The 26,004-nt window shown below is 37.8% G+C and overlaps 1 protein-coding gene across 1 annotated transcript in view; it reads left to right on the top strand.

Annotated features, from left to right (window-relative positions):
- The window catches only part of LOC127413803 (nesprin-2-like), a 152,352-nt gene that overhangs the window by 78,541 nt on the left and 47,807 nt on the right, over positions 1-26,004 (top strand). Inside the window, 20 exon segments of the mRNA XM_051651217.1 lie at positions 1,156-1,308; positions 1,389-1,505; positions 1,587-1,724; positions 1,967-2,141; positions 4,915-4,928; positions 5,179-5,277; positions 6,881-7,025; positions 11,267-11,651; positions 16,947-16,983; positions 16,986-17,108; positions 17,389-17,502; positions 18,117-18,220; positions 18,306-18,447; positions 18,719-18,832; positions 18,994-19,134; positions 19,265-19,471; positions 23,404-23,505; positions 24,118-24,237; positions 25,396-25,596; positions 25,793-25,966. Coding sequence (XP_051507177.1) covers positions 1,156-1,308; positions 1,389-1,505; positions 1,587-1,724; positions 1,967-2,141; positions 4,915-4,928; positions 5,179-5,277; positions 6,881-7,025; positions 11,267-11,651; positions 16,947-16,983; positions 16,986-17,108; positions 17,389-17,502; positions 18,117-18,220; positions 18,306-18,447; positions 18,719-18,832; positions 18,994-19,134; positions 19,265-19,471; positions 23,404-23,505; positions 24,118-24,237; positions 25,396-25,596; positions 25,793-25,966 — 2,805 coding nt within the window.

Below are 26,004 nucleotides of genomic sequence, written 5' to 3'. Positions count from 1 at the left end.
GATGCTGAATAAAAGTTTCTCACTGCACAAAAGAAGTCATCCGCTCGCATGTCACCAGCTTCAACCAGGGCATCCAACTGCTTTTTAATGTCAGAGGGTATGAATGATTCCTCCAGCCTGGCCTTGAGAAAGAAAGTATGCACACAGACCATTGAAAATGTGTAGTATTCTTTCAAGAGCTGGACCAAGAGAGAGGAAACTTGTGTTGCCATGCTGCAGTAATTTCTGATAGTCCAGCTGCATATGACAGCTTCAGATTTGGTGCTGGCAGAAGAAAATTTTGTATCATACAATTTCTTGATAAATTTCGCAGTGCAGTCAGCCGACCGAAAACTATGGCTGTGCACAACAGAATGATAAGCAAAAAGTCCTTCACTTGCATGCATCTTGTCAGATTCTGAACTTTGCTTCACAAAAAAATCACTAACACTTGGTGTGGCACACTTACTTTTAGCAGCATCCACATGCTTTTTTGTATGACCATGCTGCACGATGTTGGTGCGGCCTCCATGGGCGATGGAAAAGCAAGCTCCGCAAATCTCACACCTCACTTTACTAGGCTCTGTCTTTGACTCCTTTTTAGAAATGTAAACTCTTGTTGAAGATCTTTATTAAATGTACATGCTCACTTCCTTGACATTTTTCCAGCTGCAATTTCATCTGTGTGCTCTTTCAAACTGACTCAGTTCACTAACTGGACATCTATTGATAGGGGATTGTGATTGGATAGTTTAATCCAATCATGTACTTCAAATAACATAGTGTGATTTTATTGGTTTTACTAGCTGTGTCCTTGGCTACCTTTGATTAGAATACTCATGTGAGTGAATGAGAAAGCTACTTTGGCGATAGAGTCTCATACCTCTGACAGATTTTTGGAGAGTGGAAATATGGGAAAAAACACAATTTTTTCAGAAAAATTCGGGACACTAGAAAAAGTGCTTAAATATGGGACTGTCCCGGGAAATACGGGACTGTCCCAGGAAAATGGGATGTCTGGCCACCCTAACAAGAGTGCCAATGAAGAACATGCCTGGAATGAAATATGAAACAAGTGATTTGAAAGGGAATGACAAAAAAAATGTAGTTGCATTTAAACAAACTGATATGTGTAAACCTGATTCCTCTGGGTTTTTACTTTGTGTTTGTTTGCAGGCTACAGAGGACAGGATTGACCTGATGAAAAGAACTGTAGCTGAAATCCAGAACTGTATGGAGGGTCTGTGTCTTCCTGACAAAGCTGAAAACACACTCCTGGTGTTCAAAAGAGCTGAACTTCTACAGAAACAACTGCTAGAACTAGAACAGGTAGACTCTCTCAAAGATTTCGATAAACACAACATAATGTACATGCACAGTGTCTCAATATTGTGTCCATCTTCTCTCAGTTGGCTCTAGAATACTCAGCTGAGGTGCAGGCTACATCTGCCATGTCCATTATTGCCCCGACCATCAGTGCCACACCCCTCTCTATTCCACCCACAATCACTGAAGAAGAAGCACAGGTGAGGCAAAACCTTATGTTAGAACTTAATTACCTAGAGGCACCATTACATGTTGATTACAATATATGTGTGTGTATGTAGGAGAGTGGTCAGATTCAGATTGTGCATGTAGAGGATGATGTGTTGAAGAAATCAGGAGCGACGCTGATGACAGTGGAGCAGTCCACACCTGAGCAGAGACTCTGGATCACTGAGAAGAGCACCCCCACAGAACAACAGGTACACACACACACACACACACATACACACACACACAAATACAGTGGTATAAAGAAAGTCATGTTTCATAATAATTAAGCAATAAGGTATGATAATATGAGAGATTTATATTGTGAATATTGTATAGACTGAGAATATGAATAGCCTATGAAGCTCATAGGACCTGTGATAATTCATTTGCATGGGTTTGTTTGTGCCTGCTGATCAGCATGTGTGTGTTTGTCTCTGACATAATGGAGCAGCAGGAGTCTGATGAAGAGGAGGAGCTCTATGAGGATGTAGGAGACGGGGAGGAAGATGAAGACAATGACAAATATGAAGATCAAATAGAAAATGAGGATGAGGAGGCAAGAGAAAGCTCACACATCTCACTGAACTCTGAGACTTCCACCAGCGTGGTCATGGAGGTAATGGAGAGTGATCCGAGACTTCGATCTGGGCACCTCCTGATTTTTTCTTTTCTTATCTCTCATTTTCTTCACTCCTTCTTTTCCCTTGACTTGTGTTCCTGGAACACGTCTTATGCTGTTTCTCACTCTTTATCATCATCCTCCTCTTCCTCCTTAAGTCCTTGTTTCTTTCACTTCCAGATCCTGCTTTATCACGTCTTTAGTGTTTTAGTTTTTCTTAAAGTTTAAGTGTGTAATTTCTGTGCCACTAGTGGCAGCAAACAGAACTGCCAAAATAATGACTGTATTCCCCCATTTTCCATTGGTTGGACAAACAGTATCATCATAAACAGATCAATGTTTTGAAAGTGCCACAGTGTGTACTGTTTTTCAGGAGAATCAACCTAGCAATGGCTTACTTTGTCTCTGCATATTTAGCTGGGATAGGAGAAAGTATTTTTACTTTGAAAATTGCACACTTCTCCTTTAAATTATTTCACTAGTTAGATTTTGGTTTTATTTTCCAGAACCAGCAGTTTCTGCTTCTTGGTTGCATGATATTGTGCATTTCTTTGCTCGTCCTCTAGGGGGCAGTATAACTTCACCTTCCATACATTTGCAGGGTATTTATTCATCTCTCAGAACCTTCCTGTACTTGACAAATGCTGTGATTTCCATTTGCAAATGTGGCACGTGATGAATAATTTATTTATTTTGGAGGAGAGAACAAGACTACTGAGCCCCTTAGAGGACTGTGTTGGATTTTATTTTATTTTTTTTCTAAAATAGTTTTGCGTTCTCTCACAATACAGGTGCATCTCAATAAATTAGAATGTCGTGGAAAAGTTCATTTATTTCAGTAATTCAACTCAAATTGTGAAACTCGTGTATTAAATAAATTCAATACACACAGACTGAAGTAGTTTAAGTCTTTGGTTCTTTTAATTGTGATGATTTTGGCTCACATTTAACAAAAACCCACCAATTCACTATCTCAAAAAATTAGAATATAGTGACATGCCAATCAGCTAATCAACTCAAAACACCTGCAAAGGTTTCCTGAGCCTTCAAAATGGTCTCTCAGTTTGGTTCACTAGGCTACACAATCTGCTGATCTGACAGTTGTCCAGAAGACAATCATTGACACCCTTCACAAGGAGGGTAAGCCACAAACATTCATTGCCAAAGAAGCTGGCTGTTCACAGAGTGCTGTATCCAAGCATGTTAACAGAAAGTTGAGTGGAAGGGAAAAGTGTGGAAGAAAAAGATGCACAACCAACCGAGAGAACCGCAGCCTTCTGAGGATTGTCAAGCAAAATCGATTCAAGAATTTGGGTGAACTTCACAAGGAATGGACTGAGGCTGGGGTCAAGGCATCAAGAGCCACCACACATAGACGTGTCAAGGAATTTGGCTACAGTTGTCGTGTTCCTCTTGTTAAGCCACTCCTGAACCACAGACAACGTCAGAGGCGTCTTACCTGGGCTAAGGAGAAGAAGAACTGGACTGTTGCCCAGTGGTCCAAAGTCCTCTTTTCAGATGAGAGCAAGTTTTGTATTTCATTTGAAAACCAAGGTCCTAGAGTCTGGAGGAAGGGTGGAGAAGCTCATAGCCCAAGCTGCTTGAAGTCCAGTGTTAAGTTTCCACAGTCTGTGATGATTTGGGGTGCAATGTCATCTGCTGGTGTTGGTCCATTGTGTTTTTTGAAAACCAAAGTCACTGCACCCGTTTACCAAGAAATTTTGGAGCATTTCATGCTTCCTTCTGCTGACCAGCTTTTTAAAGATGCTGATTTCATTTTCCAGCAGGATCTGGCACCTGCCCACACTGCCAAAAGCACCAAAAGTTGGTTAAATGACCATGGTGTTGGTGTGCTTGACTGGCCAGCAAACTCACCAGACCTGAACCCCATAGAGAATCTATGGGGTATTATCAAGAGGAAAATGAGAAACAAGAGACCAAGAAATGCAGATGAGCTGAAGGCCACTGTCAAAGAAACCTGGGCTTCCATACCACCTCAGCAGTGCCACAAACTGATCACCTCCATGCCACGCCGAATTGAGGCAGTAATTAAAGCAAAAAGAGCCCCTACCAAGTATTGAGTACATATACAGTAAATGAACATACTTTCCAGAAGGCCAACAATTCACTAAAAATGTTTTTTTTATTGGTCTTATGATGTATTGTAATTTTTTGAGATAGTGAATTGGTGGGTTTTTGTTAAATGTGAGCCAAAATCATCACAATTAAAAGAACCAAAGACTTAAACTACTTCAGTCTGTGTGCATTGAATTTATTTAATACACGAGTTTCACAATTTGAGTTGAATTACTGAAATAAATGAACTTTTCCACGACATTCTAATTTATTGAGATGCACCTGTATGTTTTGCGTGCCTTTGCAATGGTTGGCATTCCTATTGTTTTACTACAGAAACCATATTGTATTTGTAGTAAAATTATAGTAATCACAAATTATGATTTTTATTATCATAGTAATCGTCTTCCTTTAATATTACTTTGGTTTCACTATGAATATAATGGTTAAAATATGGTTACTGTAGTAAAATTATGGTAAATTATTGCGAGGTAATGCACAACTATTGCGAGGGGATGCAAAACTTATTGCGAGGGCACGCAAAACTATTTCAGACAAAAAATGCCCCGCCCTGTTCTCTAAAAGGCTCTGGATTATCCTGTGGATGACAATAATAAACCTGTTTTTTATTGTGTAGGAAACTGATTCTGCTGCTCCAGTTAGTTCTACAGAATCTACAGAAGATTGTCTTAACAAACCAAAAGAAACAGATTCAAAGGTAATAAAAAACCTCTTCAGAAAGTTAGAAATTTGATCATACTAATCGACAATGAACACAGAAAGTCCCAAAACACAAAGCATATCTTCTGATCTTGTTTGTTTGTTTGTGCGTATGTCAGTCTATTATATGCAAGACAAAATATTCTTCTTTTTACTGCACTGTGTTATTTCTGTTTTTTATTAACCTTATAATACTGATTAAGATTGGTCTTCCTCTTTTTTTTCTTTTTTTTTTTTTTTGTCTGCAGGTGAATGTGGACACATCTGTTGCCTCAGAAACAGATGTGTCAGAAGCTTTATCTGAAGCAGATACCACAGTGGAAAGCCAGTTTCTCCCTGCAGACATGGTAACCAATACCTCCTCTGTTACTGAGATCTCCACGTCCTCTCCCAGAGGCCAGCAGAGGTGTCTGGTCTCCTAGTAGTAGGCTAGTTCTCTCCATACAGATCGTCCATGTCTTAACTCCCACCTCTGCAACACCTAGATGTAGACATTTTTAGAGCTAGAACTTTCTTCTCAATGTATTTACATGGCAGATGTGTTCTGGAGCGCTGTAAAAAAATAAAATAAAATAAAAAACAAGGAAAAAAAGGGTTGTGTATAGAGAATCTCTTCAGAACTAAACAAGGGAGAAAATAAGCTAAACGGTTTTATATAAATAATAATAAAAAAAGCTATGTAATAAACTTCCTTGGACTTTTGGATTTTCTTTAAAATGTTTATGATGTCCTCTTATTCTGCCAGGACATTCTAAAAAAAAAAAAAGTATTTGTAACTTTTCATAATATCATAATGTTTACATGTTATACTTTGTCTACACTGCAAATGACTAGATCACTTTCATTATAATCGACTTCATGCACCTAATGCAGTGTGTCTGACTTCAGTGGAAGAATGCAGCATTACTATTTTTTGACATGCAACACAGCTACTCCAGACACTTTATTTTCCTCATACCTCTGAAATAAAAATAATAATAATAATAATAATATTTACCAGTATCATGTATGAATTCATTGCTATGACTTTTGTTGTTAATTATTAAATTGAACTTCTGATCGTTGCACCAAAGCCAGCATGTGATGTTTCTGGTCTCTGGCCTGCTTATGTAAATCACTTTTTCCCTAACAAATAGAAAAGTGCGCAATATAACATTGCTCTCTTCCAGTGTAGACATGTGTTAGAGAGCCACAGACAATGCATCCTGTAAACTGAATCCTTAGGTTCAAAATGCTTCCAAAGCACATTTATTATGCAGTGATATTTAAGTATTTATTTAGAAATATAAAGTGCCTTATTACTTTAATACATATATATTGTTAATTTTTCATGGTTATCATTGCATGATAACTTGTCCTTGATGCTTGACTTGTAGCTACTAAATACAATACAATAGAACAATATGAAAAATACCCTAAACTCTTTTATATGGCATGTGTTTACTTTTTGTATTCCAGTGTTTTTTGCATAATTTTTTAAAACAGGACATTTACTGTGAAAGGATTTTTGAACGTATTTTATTTCGTGGTGTGAAATAAATGTATGCAAACATAATTTCTGCAAGCTTCTGTACCAGTTCATTCTGCACAGTAATGTCTAAGTGCATGTGTATTACAAATTATTTACTGTTTTTGATGAAACTTTAACATGACTTATTTTCTGAGATGAAGGATTTTCCGGCTCAAGAATAGTATTTGAATAGAAGTATATGGTTTATTTATGTTATTTATGTTTAGTATTTGTTTCTTTCTGTGCCATGTAAACACACTGAGCTCTTTTACACACCTGTGCATATTCTCTCCCTCTTGTTCCTTTCATGTCTGATAAAAGAACAATAATAAATTCCAACAAAAAATTCACACTCGCTCGTCTCTCTCTCTCTCTCTCTCTCTCTCTCTCTCTCTCTCTCTCTCTCTCTCTCTCTCTCTCTCTCTCTCTGCCTGTGTCAGAAACAGTGTGCATGGAGGGGGGAACAGACGTCACACACCAGTGACACACTCACACACACCCTCACAGAATACATAAACAAACATTCAAAGTCTCAAGCCCCACCCATAGAGGCAGAAGACATTTTGACACCTGACAAAGGGAAGGGTGGGACCTTAGCAAAACCTGTGGGGGTCTCAGAAATAGCATCCACATCTTGTCAACTCACTCATTTAGGGGGCTCAGAGGCCACCTTGTATCTGCCTCAGCGCCTGGGCTCCATACAACCCATAGAGAAAACACCAGAGCATCATACACACATCCCATCAGACACAGAGAATCAGGGGTTAGGCAGCAGAAGCACACAATCTTGTGATTTACACACATGTACTCAGGACATAAACACAACTACACACACACAAATCACAGTCAGACCCCACCGGGAGAAGACAGAGTCTATTGCCATGGGCAAATCTTTGGTAAGCACAGAAACACTAGTGTTGAATGTAGCCCACTGACTCTTACACATACCTTGTATTCGTCAACTCATCCTGACTATTTTGTCATTCCGGGAATCCAGTCCATTCTTTCCTCCATTTATTGTTCGATATACATGGAATAGACTACTTACACTGCGTGCCCAAGTGAGTATTCTGATCTTATCATTATTTTCATGTACATTTTCCAACTCCATACCATATAAACTTGAATGCTTATTGGATTCAGTAAATTTCAGGTGGTATGTATTTGTGTAATGAGGGAGGGTGTGGCAAAAGTGACCAACACCTTATATCAAGTTGTGCATAATTATTAGGCAGCTTCATTACCTCAGGTAAAATGGGCCAAAAAAGAGATTTAACTGACACTGAAAAGTAAAATATTGTAAAATGCCTTTCAAACGGATGCAACACTCTTGAAATAGCTAAACTATTGAGGCGTGACCACCGGACAATCAAACGTTTTGTTGCGAATAGTCAACTGGGGCGCAAAAAATGCATGGAGAAGAAAAGGTGCAAATTAACTGCAAAAGACTTGAAAAGAATTAAACGTGAAGCTACCAGGAACCCATTATCCTCCAATGCTACCATATTCCAGAACTGCAACCTACCTGGAGTGTCCAGAAGTACAAGGTGCCAAGTGCTCAGAGACATGGCCAAGTTCAAGAAGGCTGAAACACGACCACCACTGAATAAGATTCACAAGTTGAAGCGTCAAAATTGGGCAAAGAAATACATGAAGACAGATTTTTCAAAGGTTTTATGGACAGAGGAAATGAAAGTGACTCTTGATGGACCAGATGGATGGGCCCGTGGCTGGATCACTAATGGACACATGGCACCACTTCGAGTCAGGTGCCAGCAAGGTGGAGGAGGGGTACTGGTATGGGCTGCTATCATTAAGGATGAGGTAGCTGGGCCTTTTCGAGTTGAAGATGGACTGAAACTCAGCTCTCAAACCTACTGCCAGTTTCTGGAAAGTACTTTCTTCAAGCAGTGGTAGAGGAAGAAGTCCTCAGCATTCAAGAAGGCCATGATCTTTATGCAGGACAATGCTCCATCACATGCATCCAAGTACTCCACTGCTTGGCTAGCCAGCAAAAGTCTCAAAGATGCCCAAATAATGACTTGGGCCCCCTTCTTCACCTGACTTAAATCCTACTGAGAACTTGTGGGCCCTTCTCAAACATGAGATTTACAGTGAGGGAAGACAATACACCTCTTTTAACAGCATTTGGGAGGCTGTGGTTGCTGCTTCAGCGTAAGTTGATCGTGAACAGATCAAGAAACTGACAGACTCCATGGATGGACGGCTCATGGCAGTTATTGAAAAGAAGGGTGGCTATATTGGTCACTGAATATTTTTGAAAGGCCAAAAATGTTATTTAATTGTCATTTTGTGTTACTTATTTGTTGCACCTACTCTAAAAATTGAGAATAAACAATTGAGTTGGGAGAATTGTTTTTTTGTAATTTAGTTGCCTAATAATTGTGCACACATATATATATTCCCCTAAGAAAGACAAATCTCACTTTTTCTTTGTTAAACATTCAGGTTTGAGGTACAATAACATTTCAGATTGACTGAGAGCATTGTGTTTGTTCAACAATAAAATTAATCCTGAGGAATACAATTTGCCTAATAATTGGGCATGCAGTGTAATGTGTGGAGATATGAACGTTTGTGTGAGATTGGATTCAATAACAGGAATTTTACCTTTGGTAAAGGTGATTCCTTAAAATAATCCTTTATTAATCATTAACCATTGATTATTAATATTAAACACCTTAACATTCATGTTATTATTACTATTACTAAGGTAAAGGTCTGTGCTAAACATATTGTATGCACACAAAGTGAGAAATCCATTTTTAAAACAAAGGGGGTCATATTGTATTATTTTTATGTCTATTTTTCCCCTGAGGTTTACTTAAAATTTTAAATGTTATTTAGGTTTTTGTGTCAAAAATGGTCAAAATGTAGTTCTGCCATTTTGCCATTTTCAAATACAATACTGTGAGACTGATGATTTGAGGACAGCATGTTTATTGTTTCAGCAATTGATAATCAGAAGACAAACAAGTCATTTTTAGCTGTCACCAAATTATCAAAAATCACAATTTTCACAAGCTGACCTGCTGACTTTACTGGTTTCAGAAACTAACTGAAAAGACATTATCAAAAAAAGAAAAGTTGGTCAACTTTATTTCTCACATTGTCAAAAGTTTTTCAAAAATCTAAAATTTCACAGAAAAAAAAACCCCAACTATAATAATAACCAATATATGAATGCTGTCAATCAATAAGGATTATTTTGTAAATGTATGGGCCAGGTTCTTTTCCATGAACAGAAGCATCTCTGCATGTTAACATTTAAAATCTGTTTCGTTACATTTGATCATAAAAGGGTGTCTAAATTTACTAATTTAATTGAAACTTTAATCAAATGAAAATAGAAAAAAATTATTTTCAACACAACATTGCAGTATTTTTTATGACATGAAGTACTTTTATACAGGTCCTCACAGCATAATCTAAAATACAACATTTTTGTCAAATAAAGTACTAAACAACAGATCATTACATATGTGAGATATTCCTTTAATATTATGCAATTATTATTGGCTTATTATTAGTAGTAGCAGTAGTAATAGTATGAGTATTAATAGTATTACAGTGAATATTACATAACTATACAGTAGTGATATGTAGTATTTTAGGGACATCCCTACTCTATTCGTAGCGCTGCGTCTAGCTTCTTTTAGTGCAAGGATGTGTTCAGTGTGAATGCCCCCAGGAGGTTTATGTAAATGCCTTTTTGTATATGAAATAAGCAAAAGCACTTTGCTGCTCGCAAGTTGCAGGTTTGCGGGTGAATTTGACTAGCTCACAAAACAATCCAAACTTTAAGTGTACACAACAGCACAAATGTAAACTTCGCCCACTATTTCCTAACATCGCGATTCTACAGAAATATATGCAGAGGTGCTACACACAATCATGAACACGCTTTCCCATAACTACCACTTACCGTTGATAAGTTCTGAGAGTTATGGTATGTTTTATAGTAACATTAACTCTTTTATCTCTAAATATCAATGAAAATCTGATTCCTTGTGATCTGACCCCTTTAAATTTCATAACATGTGGAAGACAAAAGGTAGGTTCTATGAATTGAATGAACACATATCAGTGACACCAGTATTTTACAGTATGCATCTGGGCCAGTTGCATCAGTTCAAGGCAAATGTACAACTTTTTCTTTCTTTCTTTTAAGCCTTTATTTAGTGTGTGTGTGTGTGTGTGTTTGCGTGTACTGTACTGTAGCTATAGTTTGAGGACAAAAATGTCCCAAACAGTGACCTAAATCTGACAAAATCTCCCATTTGGCAATATTCAATACGTCTTCAATACGACAGTAGATTGGTAAATAAAGACAAAAAATGTTTTTAATTGTTTTTATATAAGCGTAAGGTTTTTATATAGTAATTCTAATCGGCTTAATATAAAACAATATAATTTTATTGGATTTTGATAGCAAAGTAAACGTGTGTTAGAGAGTTCCCTGTCACACAAGCTGCCCTCGAAAGTGTGACAACATTCCAGGAAGTAGTTGTAGCCGCAGGTGGGTGAAGTAAGCCAGGGAAACATAGAGAGAGAGAGAGAGAGAAGCCACATGAAAATTGACCGGTATGAAAACTGAGATTGTTTATTGAAAGGAAGACAGAGCCAGGGGGACTGAGAAAGACACAAACAAAAGACTTAAACTTGTGTGAAAGAGAGAAAGGAAGGAAAAGAGATCAGAGATGTGTGAGAGAATGTGAAATTTGTGTTGTGGTTCTCTGTCGGTCAGTGGACACACCCAGTGTGTGACAGTTTGTGTTTTGTGAACTTACTGTGTGTTTCTGCAGCAGTCAGCCAGAGTAGGTGTGCTATCTCTCTCTCTCTCTCTCTCTCTCTCTCTCTTCTGTCTTTACCTTTACCCATCTGTCTCCATTACACGCCCTTCCCCTGCCTCGTAATACTTGATATCATTCTCTCTCTTTTTGTTCCTCTGGCTGTCTGTGGGTCTGTTAAACTGCTGTTGTGTATGACCGTCCAGGCCGCAGGTGAAACCAGGGACTCGGGTGGATGGTTGTCCAATGACAGGTTGCTCCATGCCTGCTTTGAGAGGGCAGAGCACCTGGAGGTGTGTCTGGAGAGAGCACAGGTCAGCCTGGAAGGGTTGAGACAGCCAGCGCAGGACGCAGCCATGCAGCACAGCATTGAACAACAACTTCAGACCTGCCAGGTGACTGCACACAAACACACACACACCTACCTGCAATTCAAAGGTCAAAGGAAATATATCAGCTTGAAGTTGTGTACTTAGTATTTTGTGTACAGTCAGCTGGTCATTATCACAAAATAAACCATGATAGGGTGTCAGGGTTGTATCACAATGAATGAGGTTATTTTTCAATAAAGACCAGCTGACTGTACATTTTTCTGCTTATTACACAGCTACTTACCAAATAAATAAATGGAATGTATGGAAATTAATAAATATTATTAATATATTTCCATATATAATAAATATATGGAAATGAAAAATTTATTTTGAGACATTATTTTATTACTGTATGTTAGAAGAAAAAGACAGCATAGTGATATGAGAGACTTAAAACCAGGACAGCAGGAAATCGGTTGAGATTCGGGTCGAGTCTCGAGCTCGAGCCCTCTACTATGGACAGCAAGCCAAATCCATTTACCTTTACCTCTATTCACAGATTACATCAATATATGAACTACTGAACTGCCTAAAGCTTTTGCACAGTACTGTTCATCCAACTGCTGCTGGTGTTGGATAGGAGATGAGTTGAACTCATTAAACCTGTTCGATTTTTTTGCAAAGGACTAAAAACGATTTCGGTTCGTTCTGAGCAAAAACAGTATTTTTTCGTTTCGGTTCAGAAGTTCCAAAGCCTCCTTTCCAAATGGTAACTGGTTACAACAAAATAAAAGAACAGTCAATAATGTTATTTTTAAAAGGACAGTACTCTACGCTAATGTGTGGGTGAAAGACCAATTGTAGTGTTGCCAGATCTTGCAAGAGAAATAAGCAACCTGGGCAGGAAAAACAAGCCCAAAATAAGCCACTCGCCTCACCAAAATAAATGAAAATAAGCAATACATTTTTTTTCTTGTGTGGTGGATTTATCAGCATAGAAATCATAACAAGCATACCGTTAATTAACAGTTAAGTATCATTTTAAGTACAGATTTGCATCTCAGTCAAAACCCGACAGCATCAAATCTATATTAATTCATCATATCTAACAATAATTCAATGAAAACGTGGAAACAACTCTCTAATAATGTTTCCATTGTATCTGGATTAGCCGTGTATTTACTGTATATGTAGTAATTACGCATAGTTGTTAAAAAGGTCTTCATTTACAGAATGTGACACCCACAATGGGCAATTAGGCAAATAAATGTGTGATGCAACAGTTTCCTTCAGGATCAAAGCACATATTTAATTTTTGCGGGCACAATGAAGTGGTTTAGTTACAAACAATTATTGTGATAAACGCTTTTGCCTTTAGTTTCATGACAAAATTATCAGAACGAAATTAACCGATTATAACCAGTTACCAGCATTTAAAAATATTTTTTTTACTCCGGAACAACTGAAAATCTCTTTGTTCACATTTTCGGTTACGTTCTGCAAAAAATTTTGTTCGTTTTCAGTTTTCGTTCTTGTTCCATGAACCGTTTTTAGTGCCTGGTTCAAAGACACTTATCCTTACAGTGCTCATTCTTGCATGTATTTTTGCATTTATTCTGCAATTTATTCTTTTTCATCACTGGTATTTCCTTCAGTAAATGCAGCACTAGTTAATCTGTCAGCCATGAAAGGGGTAGGCTGCCAGTTTAAGTCAATTTCAAATTTTAGGCAATTTTGAGAGTTGAAGTGTCTTTTATATTTTCTTTTTGTGGAGAAAAGACAGGACTGTCACTGTTCAATACTTTAAAAGTTCCTAAAATCATTATCGATTTCTGTGGAAATCAGTTCTTTCTCTGTGAACTGCTCCTTCATTTTCTCTAGTGTTTTACAGCTGTGATTTCTTTTACTGCTCAGAGATCAAAGTGTTTGCAGATGACAGTAATCACAGATCTCATGAAACATTGGAAATAGTCACTTCTGTTTATGATTGTCACATTGTTCAAATATACAGGTATTTCAACAAAATGTACCATATTAGCCATTTGTTTAGACTGAAAATTTGATGTTTGTTTACAATTGTTGTGGCATACAGATGCACTGACCAGCTGAAATACAGTCCCGTGCAAACAAGGATTAGATTAGATTAGTTTCAGTAGCTACCTGTATGTAAACAAAATAATAACAGATCTATTGGTTGGGGGTTTGATCCCCAAATAGGAAAGTCTTACAGTTTAATTTCTATAGTACTGGAGCTCTTTGTATTGTGTTTTGTAAGGCACTCCCCAATCACTGCTGCTTTTAACTGGTATTTTTATTATTATTATTCCTTTTTTTTCCCTAATGGAAGTTTAAGGCAGCAATGAATTGTACACAGGAAAATTATTATATTTGGTACATTGATAGGGGTGGGTATAAATTGGCCACTGACCAAGTTTGGGGTCTCTAGGCCAAACTCCATAGCGCCACCACCAGTTAACAAATTCACAATACTGTTGCATATAACTTTTGAACTGTTTGGTCTAAAAAGAACATTCTTGCTTCCTCTGATTACTCTCCTGTGGTGATTGTAATGTTCCCCTTATATTAAAACTCTAGTTTACTAAAATAAATGTCTCAGGTGATCTTCAGACCAAGCCGCACAGAAATGACAGAACAGAATTTAGATTTTCATCTTTGTTGAAAAGTTACACTAATACAAAGTTAACTGAAGTAACTGCTGTGCTGACTCTCGTTAAGTATGTCCCTTTGGCAGCTTTCAACCTTGTGGCAATGTGGTGCAGTGGATAGTGCACAGTAACTTGGAATGGAAAGGTACTGTACTGGTTCGATCTAGCCCAGGGGCAACTTGCAAAATCATATTTGCTTTGTATTTAGTCTTCGTGTTCTTTGTGTTGTGCTTAATGTGGTGCAATAGTTGCCATTTAGTGCTTGGTCCTGTAGTTGCTGCTTGCAACTATGTTTACTTTTGCTTTCATCTTAGAGTTGAATCATTGCAGTACATAGAAGTGTTGGAAAGCGGAACGTTAAATAGAAATGAGTGGGCGGAGAGCATGGCTCAGTGAACCAATTAATGCGAGTCTGTTATTTACCTTTAGAACGGAGTGAACCTGTGACCTTTTTCTTTCTTTCTTTCTCTTTGCACAAAGAGACACACTTACATTTGACATGTATGTGCATCTCTGAGTACCCACACAGCAATGTATTTCAGATGTATGAATACATCAATGCATTCATCTTCTCTTTTCTAAAGAAAACTGTTCCTTCCTGTGGCTTTTCTCAGTGCAGATATTATTTCAGTCTTAATGAGAGCTCACTTCCACTGATTAAACATATCTGAAGTGAGATATTACTGGGTAATAGATAACACCCTGTCTGTCAAAATGTGATGCAATACCTTTCAGACAGTTTATGCAGGTTAAACTTCATTTAGATTTCATTTAGCCTGGCAGATTTTTTTTTTTTTTTAAGTGATCTAAAGCCTACAGGGAATAAGGATGTTTGAATTTTGTGTTTTGTGATTTCATTAGTTTGGCAATGAATGTTCAGTCTCATTGTGTTGTATGAATGTGGTTATGTGTCTTATTATTGCAGTTAGAGCTGATATTACTGCTTATGTTTATTGTAGTAAATTATGATTGCCATTTCTTCAGCTTCCACCAGATATGGCCACACTTTAATTAGACTGCCCTCTCTCTCCTAACCCCACCCTCCAAAGACAGCAAACCTGAACGCCCAAATGAAAGTCTTCTGATTGGCTAAACAGATTTTTTTTGTGTGTGTGTGTGTGCTATTAATAGAGCCTATGGCTGTCACAGAGACAGGTTTTAATAGGACACTTATTTAAGTGATATATGTGAGGTAGTAGGGCATTGTATGTGTGCTTTTCCATAAAAAATGGGAAAAAATGAAATATATCTTTTATTCTGGATTTGTAGAAATTTTAGATCAGGTTAAAATGTACCCTTTACCTCTTAGTTTGTTTGCTTGCTTGCTTGCGTGTTTGCTTGCTTGCGTGTGTGTGTGTGTTTGTAGGTGTGTGTGTGTGTGTGTGTGTGTGTGTGTGTAATCTAGCTGGGCTCCAACACACTGAGTGGTTAAACTGTTTTAACTACCATACAAACAGCATATTCTATATTCATTACACAATTTAAACTGTTGGATTATTAATGAGAATTTTTTTAATCTTTGTTTGTTTTTCCTGGTGGAGTATTGTGTAAAATGAAGCATTAAACACCTGTTACCTGCCTCTCAGCCCTTCTCTGTATCCCCTCTCTAATTCAGTAATATCAAGTACGATTTACACAAATGACTAAATTTAAATTAAGAATAATTTTACACAATATTTACTCAAAATCCCCCCAAAATATTAGAAAACAGAAAATTATCCTAAATATATCCAATATCCTTAAAGGAATGCTCCGGGTTCAATAAAAGTCAAGCTCAGTCAACAGTATTTGTGGTATTATGTTGATTACCACAAACATTTATTTTGACTTGCTCCTCCTTTTCTTTTAAAAAAAAAAAAAAAAAAAAAAAAATCTCTATTACACTGAGGCAATTACAATGGAAGTGAATGTGCCCAATTTTTTAACATTAAAATATTAACTTTTTCAAAAGTATAGCCTCAAGACATAAACGATATGTGTGTAAACTTGATTTTAGTGTGTTAAAATCACTTACAAACCTTTTCTGTGTAAAGTCAAAGCCAATTTTCCAACTTTGTTACCATGACAATGTAATGTCAACAAACCCTAAAATGACAGTAAAAATGACAATTTAAACAACTTTATAGCTCAAATAATACACAAGTTTTTACAGAAGTATAAATGCAAGTGCTTTTATAAAATTATAAGCTTTTTTTCACATTTCTACCTAGAAACCCTCCAAAAACTGGCCCCATTCACTTCTATTGTAAGTGCTTCACTGTAACCTCGACTGTAACATTATGCCACAAATTCTGTCAATTGAGCTTAACATGTATTGCACCCCAAACATTCCTTTAATCAGCCAATCATGCAGCCAATAGCCAATTGGCCTGGCCAATATATAGATCTATTACTAATGTTTATTAATAAAACTGCAACTTTTTTTTGAATTATTACATTTTCTGTATTGTGAACATCATTCTCCATAGTGATGTCCGATTTGTAAGTGAATCGTTCTTTTAAACAGTTAAACAGTTCAAAAATTAGTCTGAATAATTTAATAATGAATAGGTCTGAATCTAAATAGTTTTTAAAATTCTGCATCCAGTAATCATAAATGACTGGAAAAGTCATGGAATTTCATTGGCAAAAAGGCTGGAAACCCTGTAGAGTGAAATGGAATATTAGTTTGGGTGTGTCTTAATTTGTATTTGTAAATGTATTTGTGTAAACGATTCTCGTGGAGATTGAGCAAAAGATCTCCTGTCTTCCTGTGTGTGTGAATTGAAAGAACAGGAGCAACATGAGGCTGATTCGCTTAATACGAGACTCCAGTTGTTGAAGAACTGACTAGTGACTGTACAATTACAGCTGCAAGAGAAACACACCAAAGATCATGTACAGACACACACATCCAGTGAGGTTTTAATGTGTGTGTGTTTCTGTAGGCTGTTGTAGAGGTGGGGACAGTGTGATCTTGGTGTTGTGAGGAACCTAATGAACCAATTGCATGCGATGACAGAAGGTGATCATTAGCATTCAAATGCAGCTGATTTTTACATGTGCCATTTCTGAGGTATTAAATTCAAGTGTTGCGAGCGAGAGGTTGCAAAGTGCCTGGTTTTGAGCTTAGAAAATGAGGCTGTCTGAGGTGTTAAATTACTCTTTCTCCCTGCAGGTGCATGTTGAGCAAGAGCACCCCCTGCATGCCAGGTTAAAGCGTAGTGTGCAGGAGATGCTGAGTTCATCCAGAGGCAAACTGTTCAGACAAAGCAGTCTGCAACAACAGAGAGTAAAACACATATTCATGCATACACACTTTAAATATTAAAGTTTCCAAAAACCGTTTAACAATAAAGTTTGTCCTGTGTCCTGCCAACATTTTCATTGCCGCCATCACCAAAAAATTATACAGGTTATTTGTAGCAGAATGTTTTTTGTGTTAGAAAAAAATATTTATTTTATGTGTTTATATACACTACCGGTCAAAAGTTTTGAAACACTTGACCAAAATTTTTCCCATGATCTTAAAAATCTTTTGATCTGAAGGCATATGCTTAAATGTTTGAAATTAGTTTTGTAGACAAAAATATAATTGTGCCACCATATTAATTTATTTCATTATAAATCTAAAATTTTATTTAAAAAAAAAAGTTTTTGAAATTGATGACTTGGACCAAATAATAAAGAAAAGCACACATCAATTAAAAAACATTCTGCTTCAAATAACATGTATAATGTTTTGGTGATGGCGGCAATAATAATGTTGAGTATGCACATATCTACAATATGTTTGTGACAATTCAGTACTGACCAGGTCACACTTCCATCAACTGACCCCAAACACACTCACATACTTAATATTAAGCCCAGTTCTCGCTTTCTTTCTTTCTCTGTTTCTGTCAGGAATTGGAGCATGGTTTGAATGAACAGAGGGATTTAACTAAAGCCATTGCAATTCAAGGCAGCAGAGCCCGAGCACACAGCCAGAGCATAGAGAAACAGACATGGTATCTAAATACACACAACAACACTCACAAATGTACAATTCATGCTTATATACACCTGCATATAACACTGATTGTCGCCCTGCAGCCCCTCGGCAGCAGAAAATAATGATGACAAGAGACAGGAATTAGAGTTAGCGGTCCACAGGAAGTGGACACACCTTCGAAGCAGACTGACCAAGACAGCAGAGTCAGACCAGGATGGAGACAAAGATAATGATTCATCTGAGGTCTGAACTCACCTGATTTAGAGATCATACCTATCAATCCTGACACTAAACAACCTGAATCTATAATTTTTAAATGAATCTAATAGTCTTTTGTGAATTTCAGTTTGTAATCTGTGTTGTTTACACATTAATCCCTGAATGTTTTCAATATTTGAATTATAATGCCTTGTGAAATCCAAATTATTTTAAACAGTCTGCTTGTTTGATCATTTATGTGTCACTAGAATATAATGTAATGTAATTTCTTTGTGTTCTATCTGTGTGCAAGCAGATTCTCGCTCCATCTGTATGTTTGTGGAGTGGATCTGCTGTTTCTTTCTGTCTGCAGGAGATTCAATCAAACATCACACAGGTCAAAGAACTGGAACACTCAGCAGTTACGCAGGTGTCAATCAAACACACACACACACACTTCATACCACATAATGATGTACCAGATAGCATGATACACACAAACATAGGGCACATTCAGTATTGATTTGGTCCTACGCAGTATCTGACCTTTCTTTCTTTCTTTCTTTCTTTCTTTCTTTCTTTCTTTCTTAGCATGATCATCAGTATCTGGATGAAGGTCTGTTTGAGATGCTGAGTGGGGTGGATCTCACTCTCAGCTCTGTCACACACACACTCCTGTTTCAGCCAGCAACCTCACACATGGACATACAAAACCAGCTGCAGCAGCTACAGGTTTACACCCATCCATCTGTTTCTCCATCCATTGACCTGTCCATCCATTTAGCCCTCCATTCATCTTGTCTGGCTGTCTGTCTGGTCATTCCTATATTCATTACTATGTTCTTCTCTGTGTGGTTGATAGAGTCTATCTGCAGAGTTTACGTCTTTGGGTGCCATGTTGACCATCCAGGGGTCAGAGGTCATAAAGTTGTTAGGTTCGGGTTCATTGGTATCAGAGACCTCTGTTTGCCTGGATCTGATGATGCAGCGTGTGTGTGACGTTCAGAAGACTCTCACTGAGAAACAGGAGCAGCTACAGGACCGAATAAAGCACACAACTCAGCTGCAGGTCAGATTTCTATCTTCTATTCATTTATTATTACCAACACTAACTCAGTTATAGATGGATGAGCAGTCAGTTAAAGTGTCTCTAGCAGTTAATAGATTAAACTACACAGTAAACGGCGTTTCATGCTGGACATGTTCTTGCATTTCTTCTGCACTCTTTCTAAATTGTTCTATGTACACATGCATCAGATGGAAGTCTCTTGGCAGTGCTGTTTTGTGTTGTGCATCTCCATGAACTTTGTGTTTTAAGATACTGTCAATTTAAAAAATAGTTCAACTTTTAAGAACTGATCTCAAGTCTCTCCTCCTGGATCTTGTAAGCACTCTGGTTGCAGCATTCTGCGCCAGTTGCAGACTATCTATACAACTCTTAGGTATACCAGTATAAAGTGCATTACAATAGTCGATGAGAGAAAAATAAAAGCATGAATACATTTTTAATGAAATAAATGGTCGAATTCATGTGATATTTCGAAGATGATAAAAAACAGGTCTTAGGAACATAGTTTATATGAGATTTAAAATTCAGATCACAATCTAGAATCTTCACCTAGTACACTTTCAATTCTTTCCCTCTCATGTTTTGAGCCTACAATAAGTATCTTTTTTATGTTCATTTAAATGCAAAATGTATGTGTTCATCCATAATAGGATGTTGGACAAACATTCAGACAATCTTTTTAATGCTTCTGTGTCATTTGGCACTACAGAGATATACAATACAGTGTTGTCGGCATAAAAATGGTAGTTTACCTCGTATTCCAGAATTATGTTACCCAATGGCAGCATATACAATGAAAATAAAAGTGGTCCAAGAATTGAACCTTGTGGAACACCATATAGTATCTCATGTTTTGTAGAGTTACAGTCAGCCAATTTAAGACAGTGCCTGATAGGCCTATGAGGTTCTCAAGTCTGTTAAGCAGAGTACTGTGATATATAGTGTTGTAGTCTGCATTTAGGTCCAAAAGGACTAGGACCAATGCATTGCTCTTATCAGTATTCAAGTCTAAGAGTCACAGTGCATAAGCAGGAAGGTGGATCCAAACACAGGAATGAGTAAAATAAATGATTTTATTAAACAAAACAAAAACAAACAGGAAACACAACCCTCTCACTAGGGAGAAAACTGGTAAGAACACAAAAAGAACTAAACATGATAAACTGAGGAAAGGGAGCACAATATACAGTTGTGCTCAAAAGTTTGCATACCCTGGTAGAAATTGTGAAATTTTGGCATTGATTTTGTAAATATGACTGATCATGCAAAAAAAAACTGTCTTTTATTTAAGGTTAGTGATCATATGAAGCCATTTATTATCACATAGTTGTTTGGCTCCTTTTCAAATCATAATGATAACAGAAATCACCCAAATGGCCCTGATCAAAAGTTTACATACCCTTGAATTACATAGCCTTGTTACAGACACAAAAGGTAACACACACAGGTTTAAATGGCAATTAAAGGTTAATTTCCCACACCTGTGGCTTTTTAAATTGCAATTAGTGTCTGTGTATAAATAGTCAATGAGTTTGTTAGCCCTCACGTGGATGCACTGAGCAGGCTAAATACTGATCCATGGGGAGCAGAAAAGAACTGTCAAAAGACCTGCGTAACAAGGTAATGGAACTTTATAAAGATGGAAAAGGATATAAAAAGATATCCAAAGCCTTGAAAATGCCAGTCAGTACTGTTCAATCACTTATTAAGAAGTGGAAAATTCAGGGATCTCTTGATACCAAGCCAAGGTCAGGTAGACCAAGAAAGATTTCAGCCATAACTGCCAGAAGAATTGTTCGGGATACAAAGAAAAACCCACAGGTAACCTCAGGAGAAATACAGACTGCTCTGGAAAAAGACGGTGTGGTTGTTTCAAGGAGCACAATACGACAATACTTGAACAAATATGCGCTGCATGGTCGAGTTGCCAGAAAGAAGACTTTACTGCGCCAATGCCACAAAAAAGCCTGGTTACAATATGCCCGACAACACCTTGACACGCCTCACAGCTTCTGGCACATTTGGAGTGACGAGACCAAAATAGAGCTTTATGGTCACAACCATAAGCGCTATGTTTGGAGAGGGGTCAACAAGGCCTATAGTGAAAAGAATACCATCCCCACTGTGAAGCATGGTGGCGGCTCACTGATGTTTTGGGGGGGTGTGAGCTCTAAAGGCACGGGGAATCTTGTGAAAATTGATGGCAAGATGAATGCAGCATGTTATCAGAAAATACTGGCAGACAATTTGCATTCTTCTGCATGAAAGCTGCACATGGGACACTCTTGGACTTTCCAGCATGACAGTGACCCTAAGCACAAGGTCAAGTTGACCGTCCAGTGGTTACAGCAGAAAAAGGTGAAGGTTCTGGAGTGGCCATCACAGTCTCCTGACCTTAATATCATCGAGCCACTCTGGGGAGATCTCAAACATGCGGTTCATGCAAGACGACCAAAGGCTTTGCATGACCTGAAGGCAGCTATACCACCTGCAAGAATATGGGGCCTCATAGACAACTATTACAAAAGACTGCATGCTGTCATTGATGCTAAAGGGAGCAATACACAGTATTAAGAACTAAGGGGATGCAGACTTTTGAACAGGGGTCATTTCATTTTTTTTCTTTGTTGCCATGTTTTGTTTTATGATTGTGCCATTCTGTTATAACCTACAGTTGAATATGAATCCCATAAGAAATAAAAGAAATGTGTTTTGCCTGCTCATTCATGTTTTCTTTAAAAATGGTACATATATTACCAATTCTCCAAGGGTATGCAAACTTTTGAGCACAACTGTATACAGACAAGGCACAAGAGGAAACAGTTGAAGACAATCAACATAACGAGGACTAAACTAGGGGTGAGGCCAGAGGGGCTGGAGTTGGGAGAGCACATTGCAGAAATTAACATTAGCCTAAGCCATGTGCTCATACATAAACAAACTCACACAGATGAAAAACTGACAAAGACAGAAGGGCAGACAGAGAAGGATCATGACACTAAGCTCATCACATGTTCCATTCTTGTGCACTGCATCTAGCTGTTTTTTAATACAAGAATGTGCCCAGTGTGAACTGTCCATTTTAAACAGTTTTTGATATACTACACAAAATCCATACTTACTAAATTCAGCTGTTTTTGCTGTTGCACAAATACTCAGCAAGATTCGCATTTAACTTCACACAGGCAAACCATACCAACACAAACAAACACTAAGTAGCTCAGAAAACTGATGCTTATGTGTTTACACATAAGTGTTATATGTCAGCAGTTGGATGTTGGCAGGTTTTAACAGTCTAAACCTGCATAGTTCTCACCCTCATAACTGTCATGAATACTCACTCTTGTTTATGAAATAGCAGTCAACAAACTGTCAAACATAACGTTCTCCTTAGTCCCATGTTTGTTCCCATGATTATGTTCTATTTGATCTGATTATATAATTCATTTTGCAATGTTAAAACCATCAATTCTCTGTAAATTTCACTTTCGTTGTTTGAATTCAGTCCTGTTAAATGCCTTTCATTAATGCTGAAGTGTGTAATTTTTGCACCATTTACATCACCAAACAGAAATGAAAAAATAATTATTCATTTCTGACAGAACAAACACCCAAACACTCTCCCTTGTCTGCCATTGGTCAACCAAACAGATGGTCTCACCCAATCTCACGTCATTGGTTGTTGAGCCAATATCAGGCTGGTTGGGATGCTCAATCAAACTGCAATGTTTTGATAATGTTTTATGATTTTAGCTGAAATCAACATACAAATGACTTATAGTTGTCCCTGCATTTTAAGCTGGGACAGGAGAAAGATTTTTCACATAAAAAAATTAAATACTTCAGCTTTCATTTTATTTAGCATTTTATCTTATATTTTTGACCAGTGTAACATAATTGTAACCTTTCCTTGTGTATGTTAAACCCTGCAGAGAAGAGTGAAAGACCTGCATGACTCGGTACTAACTAACACGTCACCCCTTTACCGAACAACTAATGGAAAAACCCATCATGACCTTCACACACAGCTACAGGTGAGCAGATGCACCTGTGAATTACACCACAGGTAACACCTGGGGATCAGTGCGTGAAGATTTGTTTAACACTACTGAAAAAATACTGCGTTCTGAATATATGAATGAATTGAGTTTTAAATGTTTCTCAGGAATTATCGAGCACAACTACAATAGCACAGCACCTGGAAAATGTTCAGGCTGATTTTGCTACTGTACTTTTAAGACTTTTATATTAATGACCTGAATTATGATTGGCTAACCTCTGTGCACCAGTGTAGTTCACAATGTCATTCATCAGGCAAGCCAAGTTTCTGAAAAATAAACAAGTGTTAATATGATAACGTTGGTGCTCATACTGTATGTTAATTAACTAATGTGTGTGGTTGTGACATCACAACCATGAAGATTTCTGAATTAACCATTTTTGCAGCTTTGACCTGTCTTTTTAACAAATGGTCCAAGTGGACTGGGTGGACGAGTGGACAAATATTGCATTGTGAATATTAGTTTATGTCCACACAGAACTTTAAAATCCTTAAGTTCACAAGATCATGATTTGTTCATGATGAAGTCAAGTTAAGTTGGCATTTAAGCTTTTGACATTTGCTTTAACTGTGCATCCATGTGCAGGCTGTTACGAGGCGGAAACAGGAAGTGGAGCAGAGCGAGAGAGAGCTGGCAGAACTCAGAAAGGAGACTGAGAGTAAGAGTCAACCCTCATCCCTCACACAGGAGATCAGCACTCTGGAGGTATGAGTGTGTGTACAGGATGTGTACATATCTATTGCTTGAGGAGAAATTTAATTGGATAAATGATTTATAAATAAAGTTCAGCCATGACAACTCTCTGAAAGGTTTAACATATTAATGTGGGTATGACATATTGATAGGATATTGCTCTTGGTGAACTAGATCTACTACGCTGCTGCTGCTGCTGCTGCTATAGAGAAAGTACTGAAACTTGCTTCTGCTAGAAAATACACAGAAATACTGAGTTCAGCACGTGGACATGCTGCTGCTTCTGCACAAATAGATAAAACGCACGACATGCTGCATCAAGCATGTAGGACATGCTGCAGCACAAATAGACACAAATGATCCCCATGCAGCAGATCTAGACATGTGAAGCTGGGGTGGAGGTGGGTTTCAGAGAAAATATTGCAGCGTGCTGTAGTGAAAACGGCTTATCTGCAAAACTAAGCAATTTTAGACAAAGAAAGTTACGTAAGTTGACAGCTTACATCATGTGACCCCATTGGCTTAGCATGTCAAATGTGAGCGAGCCAATTGGTTAACAGATAACAAGTTCAAAGGACCTATCAGTTTCATGGCTGAACTTTGGTAATTAAGAGTATGTGTTTTTTTTTTTTTTGTTTGTTTTTTTTATAAAAAAAGTTTTCTTTTAGGGTAAGGTTAGGAAGTGGCTTTATATAAAAACAATAGAGATATAAAAAGGTATTTGAGCAAATGCGAGAAAACAGAAAATCATTTGACAAAAATTATTCATATTCCCACTCGTTTTGAATCTTTAGGCTGAAACATAGCCGAAGGTTTTTACTTAAGGTTAATTCTGATTGGGTGGTCAACAGCACACAAAGAAGAGGCATGACATAGTGTGGCAGAACGATCCGCCCCTCCCTCTCGTTATCATTGCCCCATCTCTGAGGCTGTCGTTCAGCCAGGCTGAATTTTATTTTATGTTAATTATTATTTAAAACAAACGCCTCTCCGAGGCCTGACACCACACCCACTGTCTGTCTCTTGCTCACCCCACCACAATAGTTACTATGAAAACTTGTTAAGGAACAGTTTTGAGGGGAAAATGTGAGACTGCAATAGTGTAATTAAAGAGACATGGATTTAGTTTCAAGGTTGTGTTTAATATACAATAATGTCCACTCTCTGTAGGCAGTATTGGACAGTGTGTGGAGTGATTTAGAGCAGCGCTTTGGAGCTGTGCAGTGGAGTTTAGATCAGCAGCAGATGAGTGAGAGGATACTGAAGGGTCTACAGATACTGCTGGATCTGGGCAGAGAGAAACTCACCTGCACCTCTCAGCTGGAGCTCAACAATCCAGCACAACTACAGACACAGCTCAACACACACAAGGTAAACTTACTACATACCTACAAACAAGTTTATCAGCTACGCAAATGCTAAATAAATAAATAAAAAAAAAACCCTGTAAAAACAAACATGCTGTGCTTCGTGTGTAAAACACGCAGACTACAGCATCATTACAGTTTTAGGCAGAGCAGGCCATTCATTCAGGCCATCATGTATGTCACCTTTTGAATCTACACAGAAGTTTTTCCTGTCTTTGGGCACCCACCTGCGGAGACTGCAGCAACTGAGTGTGCGGATGCCAGACAGCAACCCCTCTGGCTGGGAGTCTGCAGTGTCTGAGCTGGAATGTAAAGCGTCCAGTGTACAGCAGCAGGCTCAGGTTGTAGGGACAGTACTGCAATCAGCCCTGCAGGTAAAATAGATGGATGGATGGATGGATAGATGGATAGA

Source organism: Myxocyprinus asiaticus, chromosome 23, assembly GCF_019703515.2.
Source record: "Myxocyprinus asiaticus isolate MX2 ecotype Aquarium Trade chromosome 23, UBuf_Myxa_2, whole genome shotgun sequence".
Taxonomy (NCBI): Eukaryota; Metazoa; Chordata; class Actinopteri; order Cypriniformes; family Catostomidae; genus Myxocyprinus; species Myxocyprinus asiaticus.
The sequence above is the reverse complement of the archived record's forward strand: the minus strand, read 5'-3'. Positions and strand labels throughout refer to the sequence as shown.